This window comes from Astatotilapia calliptera, chromosome 3, assembly GCF_964374335.1.
Source record: "Astatotilapia calliptera chromosome 3, fAstCal68.1, whole genome shotgun sequence".
Taxonomy (NCBI): domain Eukaryota; kingdom Metazoa; phylum Chordata; class Actinopteri; order Cichliformes; family Cichlidae; genus Astatotilapia; species Astatotilapia calliptera.
The window spans coordinates 1,560,952-1,578,795 of NC_137424.1; the positions used below are offsets into that span (position 1 = coordinate 1,560,952).

Here is a 17,844-nt window from a genome sequence, read left to right on the forward strand (position 1 = left end):
AATAAAGTAAAATCAAACAATGAAAATTCTATCAAACATGAATGAACTGTGAATCCAGTCAGGGTTATACAGAGTAAAAGAAAGAAGAGCACAGCCCAGAATATAAATCAAAAGGTTAATGTGGAAAAACGTCTTCAGTCGACGGTCTCAGTCTAACCAATTACACTGTCAATACCAAACCAGAGCCGTTACCCTTCGACCTCTCGAGTGTAACTGATTAAATTATAATGTCATGCCTTCATCTGAACTCGAACAGAGACCAAAGCATCAACAAACATCTCCAAGATAGAGCATTGCCTTGTATTGTGTTCCCATCTGTCACTTCTGGGAAGCGAGTGGAGGAAGAACACGAGGTGCAGTGGAAGGACTGGCGTAACAAGGAGATCTTTCTGTGGCGATGAATGGACCGGCCTTTCTGCCGTCCTGGTTTCAGTGAGCTGGCATGTCTGCAATGCTGCTTCCTTATGTATGATGGGCCTTGTCATTCCAGTTCATCCTACCAGCCACGTCCTCAGTGTAACCCAACGACACACACAGAGTCTAGAAAGTCAACACCCAGCAACACGAGTGAACACACACACACACACACACACACACACACACACACACACACACACCTGTTTCTAAGGGATTTTGTTTGCAGGGAAGTAAAAATGTTACCGATCAGCTCAGTGAAGCAGGCTGAAAGCTGTAGTCTAAAGGGCTTTGACTGCGCAGTGAGTCTAGAAATGCAGTCAAAGTATCACAGTGGTGACAAACTGTCATGTTTTCATGTTCATTACTGGTTGATGGTGATGCAACTCAAATTTCATTGTGTTTTTAAATGCAATGAGTGACTTGGTCAGCACAGTGGTAGCACCGTCTCCTACAGCGATCGCTGTCAGCTGATGGGGCGTCAGCCAGGTCGTACAGTGTTGGGGAGTAACAGTAGGGTGACCATATTTTGATTTCCATAAAACAGGACACTTGGCCCAGTCATGGAGTTTCAATAATACTGTTTGTTTAAAGAAAATGTTAACATATTTAAAAGATGCCTCCTCTGTGCGGTTAATGAATGGTGAAATAACAAATGTCATATAGGCTTTTACAAGTCAACAAGTGCAAAATAAAACAACAACTTAAAAACCTCTGGAATTAAATAATGTTACAGAAATAATGCCTCATCTGTATAAGAACAATGACCAGTGAGGTACCAGTGAGGTACCAGTGAGGTACCAGTGAGTTATTGTGCAATGGTTTCTGCTTCTGCTTCTTCCAGTCACAGTATGATTGGGAATATTTTCCCTGTTCCATGGTTACTGAAGTCTGAGAAATGCCACAGTGCTGGATTTCATTAGCTTCAAGAGTGACAACAGCTTCAGTCTTGGTGCACTGCTGAAGTTTTCAGCTGTGTTAAAGTCTAGAAATGCTGCTTATGTTTTTCTGTGTCCATGTAAGCAACAAGATCTCCGGCACCTTTGTTAGACACACAAACGTTACGTTATGTGCCAGCTCTGCACACAGAGCACTGCGCCTCCCATTTATTCCGACCGGGATGGTACGAGGGAAATTTCTTTTGCAGTTTTTCTAAAAAGATGCGCTTTGGCATCTTTTTAGCGCACCGCTCCACGCTCTGTCCCGTCTGTCAGCGCGGAACAACCACTTACAACACAGCAGTTCAGGGATGACGCTGCACATATGGGTCCTCTGTAGGCCTATCCGGTCGTTCAGTGATGACGCGACAAATCCTACTTCCGGGTCTAAAGTAGTCTGCGTTTAATATGGCTTTTGTGTTGTTAACATGTTTAATGTTTTGTATTTTCTTCTATTTGATCTCAAAAAGCTCCTAAAACAGTCAGTGATCACTGTTGACCTCCCTCGGCTTTTATTAATGTTGAGAGTCATCTGGGGGGTGGGTTTAGGTGGTAAATTCTTCCCAAGCCTTTTTTTTTTATCTTGTTGCTTTACCCAGTCTACCAAGAAAACTGAAAAAGTGACTGACATGTATGTCGCACTTTTTCAGTGACTGCTCCCTTCGAACCCTTTGAACTATAAACTACACTTGATGTGGATTTTAGACACTTTGTCTACCTCGTGTCCATGGCCATTTTAGAATCACTAATTAACCTGCCTATTTAATATGCCGTCTTCAACACTATAGATAAAAAAGTCATGTACAGCTTGCACGTACTCTACCTTTTATTTTTTGAAGTAAAATTGTGGGGGAAGCACACTTACATTCTCACCTCTGCACCTCAGTCTCAAGCCAACAAGATGAGGCCTTTGAACAGAGCACCTACGGCTTTAGTAGGAAAGAGACCCACAAGTACAAACCCGTCAACACACACAACTGAAAGGTACAGTCAGGGATGTGTGAATCAACTAAATGCAACGAAGTAACAGTAGAAAATAGAAATATATGTGACTGCAATGAAATCAAAACATGACTAAGCAGAACATCTCTTTAAAGGCTGCTGACCCTTATACTTAGACCTTAAGTTAAAGCAAAGCACCTCAAACTACACATCTTAACAAATCCCCAGAGAACCCAAAGGTCATACTTCAATCAGAAAGTCAGGGGGGAGGCAATCTGCTGCAGAGGTCAGACCCACAAAATGAAAGTCTTTTGAAGTCGGGTGTGGGTTGTGTGTGGTCTTCATGCTTGCTGAGGCTGAGGTCAAACACTCATATCCCCAGACACGGCCAGAGGCCGATTTAGCTTCAGTGGTTACATAACTTACTACAGAGCACTGAGGGATTTGTGCATTCGTAGCGTATTAAGCCCACATTATTATGGAAACTTATATCATGTATGATTAAACACAAGTAAAGTACACTCATGTAAATAAGCTTTTTGTGTTTATTCTTTGACATTATCTTTTGGCCAGAGACGCACTGTGAGAGGAGAGTAACAAGTCACATCGACCTGAGGCCACGCCTCCAACAGTACAACAAGCGGTCCCAGATCCGTTCACACAAACACATGTCTCTAGGTGCTTTATATTGTAACCCTACAAAATCATACAGCCCCCCATTGAGCAAGCACTTGGCAACAATGTGATGGTAAAACACTGTTGCAGGACAAAACTTCAGAATAACCAGGTTCAGGGACGCCAGAGCTGGGAGCAGAGAGACAGGACAAAGGCAAGCTACAGGACAGAGAGCCCGAGTTTAATTACTAAGGATTAGTGAGCACAGAGTTAAAAGAGACGAGTGAAGAAGAACATTCAATGCATCACAGGAAGCCCCCAGCAGCTTTTTATTAAAAGTACCAGATGCTAGTGACTGGGCTAAGAGCTACACTAGCTAATCCTTTGAAAATGTTTTGTGGCTGACTCAACAGGAAGTGACCAATCACACGTAGGTTACAGTATGAAATAAGCTGCTATATAAAAGTTTGTACTTCATCTGTATGGGGTTGATTAAGTAGAGAGAGAGCTAAAGAAACACCGCTATAAGTAGCAGCAGGAACAGGAAGTGAGAGCCAACACAAGGGACCTGCAATTGCAAATTAAAATAGATTTAATATTGATGATGTTCACATTTATGCATCAAAAAGCACTCCAGTAAATACTTCTCAAGCAAGTGCTCAAAACTGCAATATCAGGAAAGTCAAATGTAGTGGCAACAGGCATCTGTGACCGAACGTGGAGGAGGTGCGTCGACAGGAGGAAACAGCCAGACATGCCAGAGCCGTAGCGCTGGCCAAGCAGGGTTGCTGGGTGAATTGGGAGAGTGTGGAAAAGAGGCAACTCTCATGGAGTGAAAACTGGGGCATGGAGTCTAACAGACTAAGTTTCATCATCCGAGCAACGTACGATGTGCTACCTTCCCCAATAAATCTGGATTGAAACCAGGATCCTTTTTTATGTAGCTGACAGCTGGTAACTGTGCAGGGGCGGGTCTAGCAAAGTGTTGCCAGGGGGCCAGGTAGGGCATTAACAGGGAGAGGGGGGCACAAAGAAATACTTTTCTTTCTTATTCTCATTTAAAATATCTAGCTTTTATTAAATAATTATCTGAATCTTGCAAAAAAAGTTTTTATCTGACGTAAAATGTATAGAAATCATCAATATACCAACAAGACTGTACATCACTGTCACCACAGCGTCTGTTTTCATTCAAAGGCTTTATGGCTTTAATACCTGGTGGGCCGGTCTGTAGTGAAAATCCCAGTCCAGCCCTGCAGGTTATACTGGCAGTGTCACCATGCCAGCTGACTGGATTTCATCATCAGCCAGTGTTGTTCTTTATCAATATTACCAAAGTTTACCATAAGGCAGCATAGAAAGTATTTACTTGCTTTCAGGTTTTATTCAAATGTTAGTCTTTTCATTTGTTTCCCCACTTTTTCCCTGTTTCAAAATCAAACACCAGTTTGTGAGAAGATTATCTTCTTTTTTTAACAGGCAGAGAAAGTTTTACATTGGCTAATTTGTCAATTGTTTGTTAAAAATGTTCGTATTTTAATATTCAAAAATGTTTTTGCCCAAAACATATGTGCACTATATGTCAGTAAAAATACTATGCAAATATTGATGTCCTTGAATGCTGAGTAAACACTGACTGATTGTATCTCTTGTACTTTATCAACGCAGTATCTAAAAACTTTGCACCGTAGTGGTTAAAATCTCATTCTAATAACAGTTAAAAGCACATTCGGTTATTAGGTTTATAGGGTTATTGAATTATGGTGAACTCATCTGCCACCCTTCTTCAAATCTGTGCCCCTACCTGCCCCCCCCAACAAAGATTTTCTAGACACGCCACTGCCTATCGTGTCCCTTTTGTAGAAAACTAAACAGAAGAAAGAAGAGAAATAACAATTTAACACAAACCAGTGACTCCAGGGCCGGATCAACCCTGGCAGGGCCTCCTTGGATGAGGGTGTCTAGTGATAATGGCCGAAACACCCAATGAATCCAAGGTCCACTACTGACGATGTGTCCCAAATTTAAAATGATAATCTAGATCAGACCTGTAATCCCCAAACCTAACCAAGGAAAATGGCAGATTAGTGTCGATAAAAGACCCAAAGTTGAGGCACAACGATGCGCGCTGCTGGTAAAGTGTCTGGGCTTTCCTCATAACAGCCGTCCCTCAAGAGTCTCTCCATTTACAGCAATGCACTATCAGGGACTGTAACATCTGGTCCTCTTACTGAATCAGATTTCTAAGTCATACTGCTGAAATCTGCTGAACAGCAGCAAAGACAGTCGCTGGCATCAAGCTCATCTTTGTGTCAAGTAAACTGAGAAAAGTCTCTTTTAGCTGCAGAACAACTTACTGACACTGGACAGCTGTCAGAAAAACAAGCTAGCTCGAGAGATTTTAAGCCAGACGTTCTTCAGTGTGTCATTTTTGAAACGTTTCTCTGGGACATAACAGTGTTATCTAGCTGCAGTCATGCTGTCTTTGACATGTCCAATGAATCTTTGTCCTGACAAGGCCAAGTGTTGTCGGGGCAATGAATCTATCTTTGTTTAAAAATGTGACAGTGTTGCCAGAACTGACAGGATGAAACAGATCAACCAGCACCTGGGATGCCAAAGATGTATCCCAGTCCTCAGAAATAATTCATGTCAATTTTAAGCCTCACGTCTGTGAGAACAAATATAAAATCCACTTAGTCCTTTCAAATACAGTTACCTCACAGCCTTATGAGGGGTCAGTCCAAACCAGAAACAAATTTCATTTTCAAGTCAAAAATCTTTTAGACTCACAATAAAAATATAAGAAAATGTAATAATATTCCAACTTTAGATGTTTACACCGTTGATATGTTTAGGATAAATTTGCCATCTCCCAACATTTTTTTATTTTCTTATGTTTTCATTTCTGGGGGTTTTTCCTTTCTTACTTTTTCAAATTTCACTTTACGCAGGAAACCTACATGAATACAGATATTACAATATGAACAAGCAAGTTTATCAGTGAAGAATGATCATATATCACAGTACTGATATGATTCTAACCAGCACCTTCAACGGCCTTCTTACCCCTTTAAGACCTACCATAGAACCAAGTCTGCCAGAGCTTACTTTATTTTTTTACCTGCTGTGGAGCCATTTTTGGGAGCATTTCAAGTTGCTATACATCAACACAACCATTATAGCCTAAATTTTAATAATATGTATGTATTAAGTGCATAGTAATTACATAAATTGCAAAAAGGTGCAATAAACTACAAAAAAATTGAAAATCGTTTTTGTTTTTTTAACATATATTTCTAGTTAGAGGAATTTAAGAGACTTATCCCTCAAAACTGTAAATACAAAAAAGTTGCACAAAATAGTTTCCCACCACAGGAAATTTATTTTAAGTGTCTTCATAGTTTAATTTAATTTATTTATTTTATTAATGCAAATTTGCAAAAAAGCACCACATGCATCAAAATAAACTATTTCCAGCAGTGCAATATGAGTCCTAAGCATCCCAGAAACGACACAAAGTCATAAAGTCAAACATAACTTTTAAAAACACCAGTATAAGCTCATGAGGCCCTGATGGTAAAATACTACATTTCCGCAAAATGACGCCACTTCCGGTTTCAGGCAGGTGATGGCGGACATGCGATAGTTCGCGCTGATGGACGTAGGAAGTGTTATGAACAGCTGATCGGATCGGCAAAGCGTGTTTCTGGAATATCATGTTTTTGTTCCTGCAAGCGCTTTTTATGCAGTTTTTGCAAAGCTTTATGTGGAAGGAAACTGTGACCGAGGACAAGCTGATGGCATAAGATGTAAGTACAACTCCTCCGGTTTCATATGCAAAACAAATTATTGCGCTAGCTTACGCGGTTGCAGAGCTACCGGGATTTAAAAATAGTTACACAAAACGGAGCGTGTCCGCTCCGACCGGCTTTAAAGGGTTAAGTAAACAAAGAAAGACCGTTATCTTCTTAGAAATGAAAAGTTGAATGAGAGTAATATAAATACTCTCATTAAATATATACAGTGTAATGTATAATATTGCATTGTTCTGATGTGGTTTCCCCATTGGCTATGTCAGCTTCCACACAGTTCAATCCAATGAATTCTAGACTTCAGTCAGTATTAAGCCTAAACTCGTAATGTGGATCAACATGAAACACTCGCCTAACCCTGATGCAGATTCACACAAAATGTATAAAACTGCATTTTTTGTTACAAAGTTCTGTGTTTGTGCTTGAAAGTACCGTGACCACAGCTAATCGAGGTCTCACGGCACACCGGGTTTAATTTACTGCTGCTAAGGGTGATGGAGGAGAACAACGGGGAACAACAGGGGAGCATCTTTCATTAAAGAGTTCATCCAGTTGGTGAGCGTTAGATTCAATATCAGAGAAACAACAATCTATCATCTTATATCCACCATCAGCAGCAGCAGCAAACAACTCTAACCAGGCGAATCCTGTAAAGGTGCACAACGCTGGAGAGTTGTTTGTAGGACATTGGTAAATGTCGTTGGTAGATAACGTAGTGCCTCCTGCATCTTCATCTCTGTGGATACACGAGACAACTGATTCTGAAGTGTGTCTGAAGCCGAGGAGACCACAGCACCATGGAAACAAGCCAGAGGGAAGAATAAGGAGCGCTGGGAAAGGGGTGGGTTCGGGGGTCAAATGCAATGTGGCTTTTTATGGTTGAAATAAAAGCACAACATATACACTCAACAAAAATATAAACGCAACACCTTTGTTACTGCTCCCATTCCCCATGGGATGGACGTAGAGACCTAAAATTCATTCCAGATACACAATATAACCATCCCTCCCAAACAGTGGTCACAAATCAGTCCAAATGTGTGGTAGTGGGCACATCTGCCATATTGAGATAATCCATCCCACCTCACAGGTGTGCCACATCAGGATGCTGATCTGACATCATGAGTAGTGCACAGGTGTACCTCAGACTGCCCACAACAAAAGGCCACCCTGGAATGTGCAGTTTTGTCTCACAGCAAAATGCCACAGATGCCACAAGCAATGAGGGAGCGTGCAATTGGCATGCTGACAGCAGGAATGTCAACCAGATCTGTCGCCCGTGCATTGAATGTTCATTTCTCAACCATAAGCCGTCTCCACAGGCGTTTCAGAGAATATGGCAGCACATCCAACCGGCCTCACAACCGCAGACCTCGTGTAACCACACCAGCCCAGGACCTCCACATCCAGCAGGTTCACCTCCAAGATCGTCTGAGACCAGCCACCCAGACAGCTGCTGGAACAATTGGTTTGCACAACCAAACAATTTCTGCACAAACTGTCAGAAACCGTCTCAGGGACGCTCAACTGCATGCCCGTCGTCCTCATCGGGGTCTTGACCTGACTCCAGCTCGTCGCCGTAACAGACTTGTGTGGGCAAATGCTCACATTCGATGGCGTCTGGCACGTTGGAGAGGTGTGCGCTTCACGGATGAATCATGGTTCACATTGTTCAGGGCAGATGGCAGCTGAGAATGTCCCAGTTCTTGCATGGCCAGCATACTCACCGGACATGTCACCCATTGAGCATGTTCGGGATGTGCTTGACCGGCGTATACGACAGCGTGTACCAGTTCCCACGAATATCCAACAACCTCGCACAGCCATTGAAGTGGAGTGGACCAACATTCCACAGGCCACAATTGACAATCTGATAGACTCCATGCGACGATGTGTTGCACTGCATGAGGCAAATGGTGGTCACACCAGATACTGACCGGTTCTGGGTCCCCAGACCCCCAATAGCGCAAAAAACTGCACATTCCAGGGTGGCCTTTTGTTGTGGGCAGTCTGAGGTACACCTGTGCACTACTCATGATGTCAGATCAGCATCCTGATGTGGCACACCTGTGAGGTGGGATGGATTATCTCAATATAGCAGATGTGCCCACTACCACACATTTGGACTGATTTGTGACCACTGTTTGGGAGGGATGGTTATATTGTGTATCTGGAATGAATTTTAGGTCTCTACGTCCATCCCATGGGGAATGGGAGCAGTAACAAAAGTGTTGCGTTTATATTTTTGTTCAGTGTATGTTCCATGGACCATGAAACAACACAAACCAGGCTGTTTAATTCTGGCATTCTTCAGTATCACTGCCCCCAGTACCCAACGTCTTCTATCCTCTGACCCAGAGACGCCCATTGATCCAGGTGCTCCCTCAAAGTGCGTCATTAACGGATCAATCCTCTCATCGATAGGCTCTGTAATCCTTGGGATTGGTAGCTGGAGCTGTTACATGAGCATCCGTACTCAGCTAAGAGCTTCTGTTGCTGCACCAAGCGTTGGTCAGGTGCCATTAAAAACATGGACACCGAGACGAAGTCAACAAATGGCAACAAGTGTGTTGTGACGTGAGCTTCACACACACTACAGCTGATGTGCTAATGCAGCAACCAATGACGCGGCTCGCCATGAAAGACATACCTGCTTCCACGTTTCTGACCTTTGTAGGGTCGAGTTTTGTCAGAAAAAGCCATTTAAAAGCTTGTGTCTTCAAGACATGCCTGTATGTAATACAGACCTGCTGAGTTGTATCACCTGACTTCATTCATAAATAAAGATTTGTTGCTTTCATTATAATGTGTTTGTCTCAGCACAGAACTCCAGACTAACCTTAATAAGACTTCCTGTTTACATGCAGGAATGTCTGTCAATCAGATAATTATTGGACAACAAGAATTATCTTAAATCAAATGAAGGCTACAAATCAACTTGTAATCAGCTGAAACAGCTCAGGGTTTTAGTTCTGCTTTGTTACCATTACATTAACCCTGTGGTCTGTTAATTAAGACATAATAATCTCATTTAACACTGACTGATGGTGTTTTGTAGACATCTGGTCTAACGGGCACACTAACAGTTTAGAGGAAGACATGTTGAAGTTAAATCCGTACAAAGAGTCTCAATACACTTTGAATTCTACACTCATTGTTCAATAAAGGCTTTTAGCTCATGTCACTGTTAATGAAATGATCAGCTTGCAGACCAGCGCTGGCAGGAAGAGACGACGCTGCCCGGCCTGAGATGTCGTTTCAGATGTTTTCTTTTGGGCAGCGAGGCTCTCGGTTGCCATGGTGATGCCTGGGTGTCAACCTCAAAGACCATCTGTGTTGTTGTTGTCTGCCATCCAAAAGAAGAGGCGGCACGGACGGATCAAACCCATAATCGCACACACTCATTGGAGCATGATTTAAGTTCTCGATATTATTTGCCTGAGAGTGAAAAGTGTGCATGAAGTCCACTGAGACCATCTGCGGCTTCTTCCTCATCCAAAGGAAACAGATGATTAAACAAAGCATCAGCCGGGAGTTAAAATAACTGCCTTAGCACACAGTACGTGCAGCTCACCAACCTTTCTTTGTGACAGACGCTGACAGCATGCTTCGTTGACTGAAACAGCTGATCCTGTGGAGTCTGTCGGGCATTTTTGCACAAACACACGAGCTTAATCTCAATCCTGGCTGTAGCCTAAAACTAATCCTAATTCTCCCCTCAACCCTTGGCTCAGCAATTATGCAAGGCTCAGAATCTAAATGAAGAGTAGAAAAGTTTCTGATGCGTTTGCATCCCACTGAGACAGTGGGGGGGTCCCCGGATCAGCTGGGGGTAGTGGGCTCTTCCTCTGCATCCTCCGAGTTATTTCCAGACAAATCAGAGCAGACAGGAGAGAATTAACTCAGTGTGTCGAGCTGGTCCACAGCAGCGCCTGTTAGAGTGGAACTTCCCCAGCAGTGACCGCGACCACTCAGAATTATTACTCCAATATCACCACTAACCACACCCACCACAGCCCAGCGTCCTGTTAGTCTGAAAGTGTTGGATGTAAAAGTCAGTCTGAAAGAATATCATCGGTTACATGGACGTCACCTGAACACTGAACAATAGTCCAACGTGTGACTGTGTTTGTGCTGTAAAGACTAACAGGGAGGAGTCTGGGCGCCTGACCTTCATGCTGACACTCAGGTACTGACTGTGCTCATCATGGACTAAAACATCACACACAAGTCAGGAGCCCAAACGTTTAGAGATAACTTAAACTGAACAGTTAACTCGACTATGAAACAATAAGAATAATCGGTGATTAATGGGGGACAGGATGTTGGCAACATCACAACACTGTGAATGTGTGGTGATGTAATCAGACGCCACCTTTGTCCAACCAGAGAAGAGTAAAAATGTTACACAGTCCAAAGCCTTGGTTCAGCAGCTGCTTTGAACTCTGACTGTAACAAACACTTGACTGTTTTCATTAATGAATGAAACTAATTATTGGCCCTGTGTTTGCTGTTTACACTGCAAACTTTCTCAAACACAAAGAAATAAATAATACTATTAAAAAAACATAAGAAAGTTTATTCATGAGTGTGGAAACACAAAACAAGTCTTTGCTTAAATAAAGTTTAGCTCATCGAGTTCAGGAAAACAACATCCTAATGCAGACTCTTTCCTCACAGTCTGGAAACGACGTACGAAACAGATCTTTATGTGTTTAGATGCTTTAGCCTGACGAGGTCAGGGCACCAAACCACCGAACACTGTGACTTACAGTGGAAGGAGCATTTGTGCGCTCCACCCTGGTGGGTAGATCGTCTAGAAGAAGCCCAGGAAGTTGGCTTTAACTGATCAGCGATGAGTCACGGATGCCATTTATAGCCCTGCATCTGAGAGCCAGACCAATCTGAAGCGACTCCAAGAGAAAACATTAATTTAATTAATACGATTTATTGACTTGTTAATTATTAACTGTCGTTAACTCTTTAATCAGTGATTCAAACCCTGAGCTTCAGGGTCTGATCATCATCGCGCACGGTGACTCAGAGGGTTACACGTCGCCGCGTTTTGACATCATGTTATAGACACGAATGAAAAAACAACACGATGTCACCTTCTTCTCACAGCTGTTTTTTTAAAGATCTTTGTGTTTTCATTGTGTTTGAATTACACATGTCAGCATTAGTCACAGTGTTTTTGTGTCGCTGTCAAATAAATATTGGGTTTCGGTTACAAACACATTGTTTACAAGATTTCCTTCAACAGTCACGTGCACGGTTACAGCAGCTCTGTGTTTCACACTGACATGTTTAGGCTTTCATAAAAGAACAAACTGTGACAACCAGCAGCTTCTACAGTCAGCTGGAAAAATGATGGAGTGCAGCAGCAAAACACAGCGCTTCAGTTACCCTGCACAGCACAAATCTCAGCTCCCATAGGTCTCCATAAGGGTGTGTCTGTGTGTGTGTGTGTGTGTGTGTGTGTGTGTGTGTGTGTGTTGCAGTGGGCCCGTGCTAGCATGGGGGAGGGAGCATATCAATAATTCATCCATTGATTCTAAATGACCCCCCACTGCCAAGTGCTGGCCTCTGCTTCCAGCATCACATTTACACTGGCAGGTTCAGCACTGCTGCCTCGTTCAGACTGAATCCAGCAGCACAAAGACACAAAGACACAAAGACACAAGTTGGAATGAATAAAATCAGCATCTATTCCTTTATCACTGCTTTGTTACAGAGGAGAACAACGCTCCAGTAACGCGTAATCCGATTACTTTTTTCAAATAACGAGTAAAGTAAGGGATTACTATTGCAAAAACGGTAATTAGATTACCGTTACTTTCCCGTAGGAACGCTGCGTTACTGCGTTACTAAAACCGTGATTTTTTTGCGAGAATGTCTCACGACAGTGACGTAAGCGAGTGTGACGTTGGTGACAACAGCTGTGTGCAGATCAACAATGGATAATATATCGAGTGCAGAGAGAGTATGAGCGTGCAGCGTTTAAAGCGTGGAAGTACTGACCTTACTTTGAGTTTGATTCCATAAAAAGTGACAAAAACATTAGTGTCCATCGTGCGTGGGAAGAAAACTTCTTTTTACAGCGAAAAAAACCCCTAAACTTCCAACAAGCACCGAGTAGCTACGACGTAATGGGAAACTCACAGAGAAACTCGCGGATTCTTCCACTGACCGCGGCACACCTGCACCAGGGTAAACCTCCGCCTACCCCACTCCTGCTTTACAGGTGAAAATAGAGCAACAGGACCGCTGAGTCTTTGACTTTATTTATTTTCTGCTGTGTTTTACTTGCATCTATTTGAAAGACTGAGTGTAAACACAACAAATATTTTATTTTATGAGCTGGAATGTGCAGAAAATAGGTTTAAATGTTAAACTAATTTCTTCCAGTCAGAGAATGTTGCATAGAATTAAATGTTTGCTTGATGCATAAAGTTAAAAGATTAAATCTAATAAAACAAGTTTTAAAAAGAGACTTTTCCATTTGATTACATTTTGTATGATGGATTATGCAGAAAAAGTAGAATTGGGCTGAAAGATCTATCACTTTATCACCTACTCAGGTTGTAAATCGTGTTTTTAAAAAGTAACTAAGTAATTAATTACTTTTGAAAATAAGTAATCAGTAAAGTAACGGGATTACTTTTTGGGGGAAGTAATCAGTAATTAGTTACTGATTACTGTTTTCAAGTAACTTGCCCAACACTGGACAGAGTGTTGGCTTCATCACCGACACACGTCACCACATCAGGAAACAGCTGGTTCAGTGAGTATTTAAGGTTCACTGCAGACAAACTGGAGAAAAACGAATCACATGAAACATTTGTTACTGGTTTCTGACCTCGTCGTAGAGACTCACATACCTGTGTTCTGCTATCAGTGTGATCACATGTGCTGGTACAGTTTGCCAGGTTGACCCATGTAACCTCCACTATCCTGTAGACGTGGAATATGTTTCACATATGGATCGCTTCATTACTCGACTATGACTGTGTGCTTCACAGGTGCTTACTGAAGTGCTGCTTTACACAAAACCAGACAGTAAAAATAAGAACTGCAGGTCCAGACCACAGGTTTATGTGTTGATAATGATGATGTGCAGTCACTCATTGTCACAGGATACTTCCTGCAATGATGCTACAGGTCACGCAGTTCTGCAGAAGTGGAGGAAACAGATGCTTTTCCTAACAGAGACACTTTAATGACTTAAAGAATCTAACTGACACACAAACCTCAGTTTGTCTGACATTCATGAGAGTAAACTGCTCCTGAATGTTCTGTTAGTTCACTGGATGATTGCTCCTGTTTACCTGACTTCAAATGTAAAGATCCCTGAGACAAACTCTCACGAGTTCAGCGGCGACGCGATCGCACAACCAGCCGCGACATTAAAGGCTGACGCGCTCACTACCTTTGGTTACAGCTCTCAGCTCACACGACATACACAAAAATAATGACGCTGGATGCTTCTGTGTCCTCAGAAACACCAGATCGCTGTTCACGAGAAAAGGATGGAAACAGAGTGAGACATCGCTCCCGGCGGACACACAAACACTGTGCTAAGGTTTGTTTCAAAACGGAGCTCCTGGGTTGTGTAGCTGCTGAGCGAGCAGGTGGCACACAAAGACGCGCTGTCAGGAATCATTACATCGAGACTGACAGGACGTCACTGGTACATAAACACTGATCTGTGGTTTACTGACAATGTTCTCAACAACAGACGCACAACCCTGGTTTGGTCTGGTTATTTGTGTTGTACGGCTTCGTTGGTCTGACGAGCTTTTAGGGATGTCAGCAGAAGGATTTCACGTGCTGAGGTCATATTTATGAATCAACCTGAACAGCTAATACTTTACCTCTTTATTTTATAACACATATGAACACGTTATAGTAGATTTGTGCAATGTGTATTTCACGTCTTTATGGGCGTATAGATTTGTAAACAGGCTGATGGGTGTGTGTCTGTTTATTGTAGCGGTGCAGAAATGTTAAAAATGATGATAATAACAACACTTCTCACATCAGGCTACAACACAAACCTCCTGATAGCTGCAAACAGCAAAACCCCCAACGACAGGCACACAAAGAGCGAGCAGGGACCCACCCTGACAGCATGTGAGCCTCCTACTACGACTCACTGTGGAGCAACACAACACCAGGAGACAGAGGATATGAGAGAGGATACAACTGCTGTGGGGGAGCAGCCACACACTCCACAGGAGACGACGGGGTGAGAGATGGTTCGGTGCTCCTAACATCATGTGGACGCTCGTCTGCACATAAACAAACCTCACCTAACCCCACCTCCTTTCTCTTTTTGCAGGGTGGGGTGCTCCATCCTTACACACTTTGCACCACGTGGCGCTCCATCTATTCGTTTACCTTCTTGGGTCTCTTCCTCCTCTGTCCCAGCCCGTTGAGGCGATCGCTGGGGTCCAGCCTGTAGTGGGAGTGGCTGTCCTCGCTCATCCTGTCCCCGTCCACTCCGGGTTATTCCTTTCTTCTTTCTGTCCTCTGAATCGAGCTGACCTCTCTCCTCTCTGGTGCTCGCTCTCTGAGCCGGCGGAGCATGAGAGAGAGGAGTGGTTGGGGAGAGGGAGGGGAGACGAGCGAGGGAGGGAGGGAGCACAATGGTGTTGCCATGGCAGCAGCTGCCACCAGTGTTTATCTGGAAACCAGAATAGTTGCCACACGTTGCCTCACTCGCACACTCGGCAGCCACACGTTTGTGTGCGACCTGCCCGTGGCTTCCTCGTTACAGACACACCGAGAGGAAACGCTCAGACACAAGGCCGAACATGAACGAACACTCGTGTGTGGGAGGAACAGGGCACAGACTCCACGCCGTCGTTAAAGATGGCGTGTGTGCTAAACGGAGCTGTGCGCTGATCGATCAGTCAAGTGAAAAAAACAAAGGAAGCTGTCTGGATGGAGTTTGCTGCTCCCACTAATCAAAGAGATGCATCACAGCTGGAGCTGATTGATGCACGAGCCACCGTTTGCACAATCCCACCGACTCCACGCTTGTGTTTCCTTTCTGCACCATGTTGTTAACACTGACCCCACACTGTGTTCATGAGCTAAAGAAATCAGGATGATTGATTGATTTCACTGACTCGTCTGCACAAAGCATTTTGTAGGTTACAGCATGAAACGACTGTAATCTCCACATTTACACTCACAGTTTCTGTTTTACTCTCAAACTGATCAATAACAGCTTTCCTGTGTAACAAACACACAAAATAAAACAACTGTACCACCAATCAAACACAAGGAAAATAAATGATATTGTGAGTTCAGCAGTGGGTCTGTGACCGGTGTGTAAGAGGACGATAGATGAGTGGGTGTTTGTAGAAACAACCTTTGTGATTTAAATGTGAGACAGCAAAGCGTCAGACAGAAGCCTGAGCTGAATATTTCCTGTGATATGAAGTCACCGTGTTTTGGTCGGTCAGTCGACTACTACTCAGTGAGTGTCCCACACACACACAGACCCACACAGACCCACACAGATCTTAATGATGGCCTCAGGCTTTGAGCTCCCACTAACAGCAGGTCATAGCAGCATCTCATTAATAGTGATGAAAAATGCAGCTACAGCTGCTTTTCCACTACTGGAAGTTAATCAGGTCAAAGCTGGAGCTTCACCCTGTTCAGACTGAACCATGTGAGCCGGCCTCACTCCACAGAGGACGCCTCCAGGACAAGCGTGGGCTCCATCGAGGCCCACAGCTGCTGTGACATCGTGGACGTGTTCTTTAGCTTGTTTTTCAAACAATCTCAGCAAACGTGCCAAAATCATCTTCAGTGAGACTCTGTGGCACACAATCCAAAAACAAAGAAGGCTAAAGGACATGCTCTGTCCTCTGTGTGACCCACAGTCGTGGCTCAAATGTGGGACTGTGGCCTGGTGTGACCTGAACACTGTGGGAACCTGAGGGGCAAATCTGAGGATTTCATTTGGCTTTTTCATTAGAGATAAGATGGATTATGTGAATGAAAAGGCAACACACACACACACGTAGGGTAGCTGTAGCCCGACTGGCTCATCTGCTAATCAGAGGGTTGCTGGTTCGATACCTGGGATCCAAAGTGCAAACTCTTGGGGAACGAGTCTACTTTGTGTGCATCTGAGGTTGAAGCGGAGCTGGTTTCAATAAACTGCTAGTTTCCCTTTCATACTCCTGAAGGACGTTCCTCACAAAGAGCGAGGCAGCAAGTCTGTGCAGGTCCTCAGAGTTTCATCTCTCACCCAGTTCCAAGCCCAGTTTGTGTCCCAGATACATGCCGCCGATGGCCAGGAAGTGACATCACTGGATCAGTTATGAGAGCGAACCCTTCAAGACTCAAACCTGCCTGGCAACGAGGGAAACGGCTACACAGGAAGTCCAGTGACGGGGTGCAGATGTTCCATCACCGGGATGTCATCGCTTGTTGTGTTTGCGTCACGGGACTTTCAGGTTGTGTTGCTGTAACAGCCCCACCCACACTGAGGTGGTGCTCAACTGTAACTGAGAGACAGAGTCGAGTAGAGCTGAGGCAGTTATGTTCTACTGGAAAAGAGGCGACTGTGGCTCAGGACGTCAGTCGGTAGTTCGATCCCCGGCTGCTCCAGTCTGCGTGCCAAAGTCACCTTGGGCGGGATACTGGCCCCTGTTGCTGCCAGTGCTTTTATTAGATGCTCTGGAACTGGTTTAGTGCTTAGGGAGGGTAGAAGAGTGCTATATAAGAACCAGTGCATTTACCATTTACCATTACTCTGGTTGCCAGTTTGCTACGGTCACCAGCGGTTTGTATAGAGGACACAGACCTGTATGTGAACAGATAGGGAGAGTGTTTAACTCCAGAGGAAAAGTTGGTTTAAGGTGCTGCATGTTCCACATGTGCACTGCACATCTGCAGCTAGTAGCTGAGGAGTGGTGTCCACGCACGCGACGTCCATACCCCCTCTGTCCTCCACAGGGGCTGAGATCCAGCTCTTTGGGCCCTCACAACCCCAACATCGCTCTCACACACAGCACCTGCTCCGGTCAGCTGATTAGACAGCTCATTGTGTGTGTGCGAGGTGAATTAAGGTTATTATAAAGGACATTCAGATATCA

At 43.9% G+C, this 17,844-nt stretch overlaps 1 protein-coding gene across 2 annotated transcripts in view; it reads right to left on the reverse strand.

The window, feature by feature from the left end:
* Positions 1-17,844, reverse strand: part of ank2b (ankyrin 2b, neuronal) — a 156,251-nt gene that overhangs the window by 102,588 nt on the left and 35,819 nt on the right. Inside the window, exon 1 of one of the 2 annotated variants that reach the window (XM_080296440.1) lies at positions 15,125-16,045. The exons of the other annotated variant lie outside the window; for it this stretch is intronic. Within the exon in view, the coding sequence (XP_080152566.1) occupies positions 15,125-15,211 (87 nt within the window). The 5' untranslated portion in view covers positions 15,212-16,045. Of the gene's footprint in view, positions 1-15,124; positions 16,046-17,844 lie in introns of those variants that run through there. 2 annotated transcript variants of the gene reach the window in all.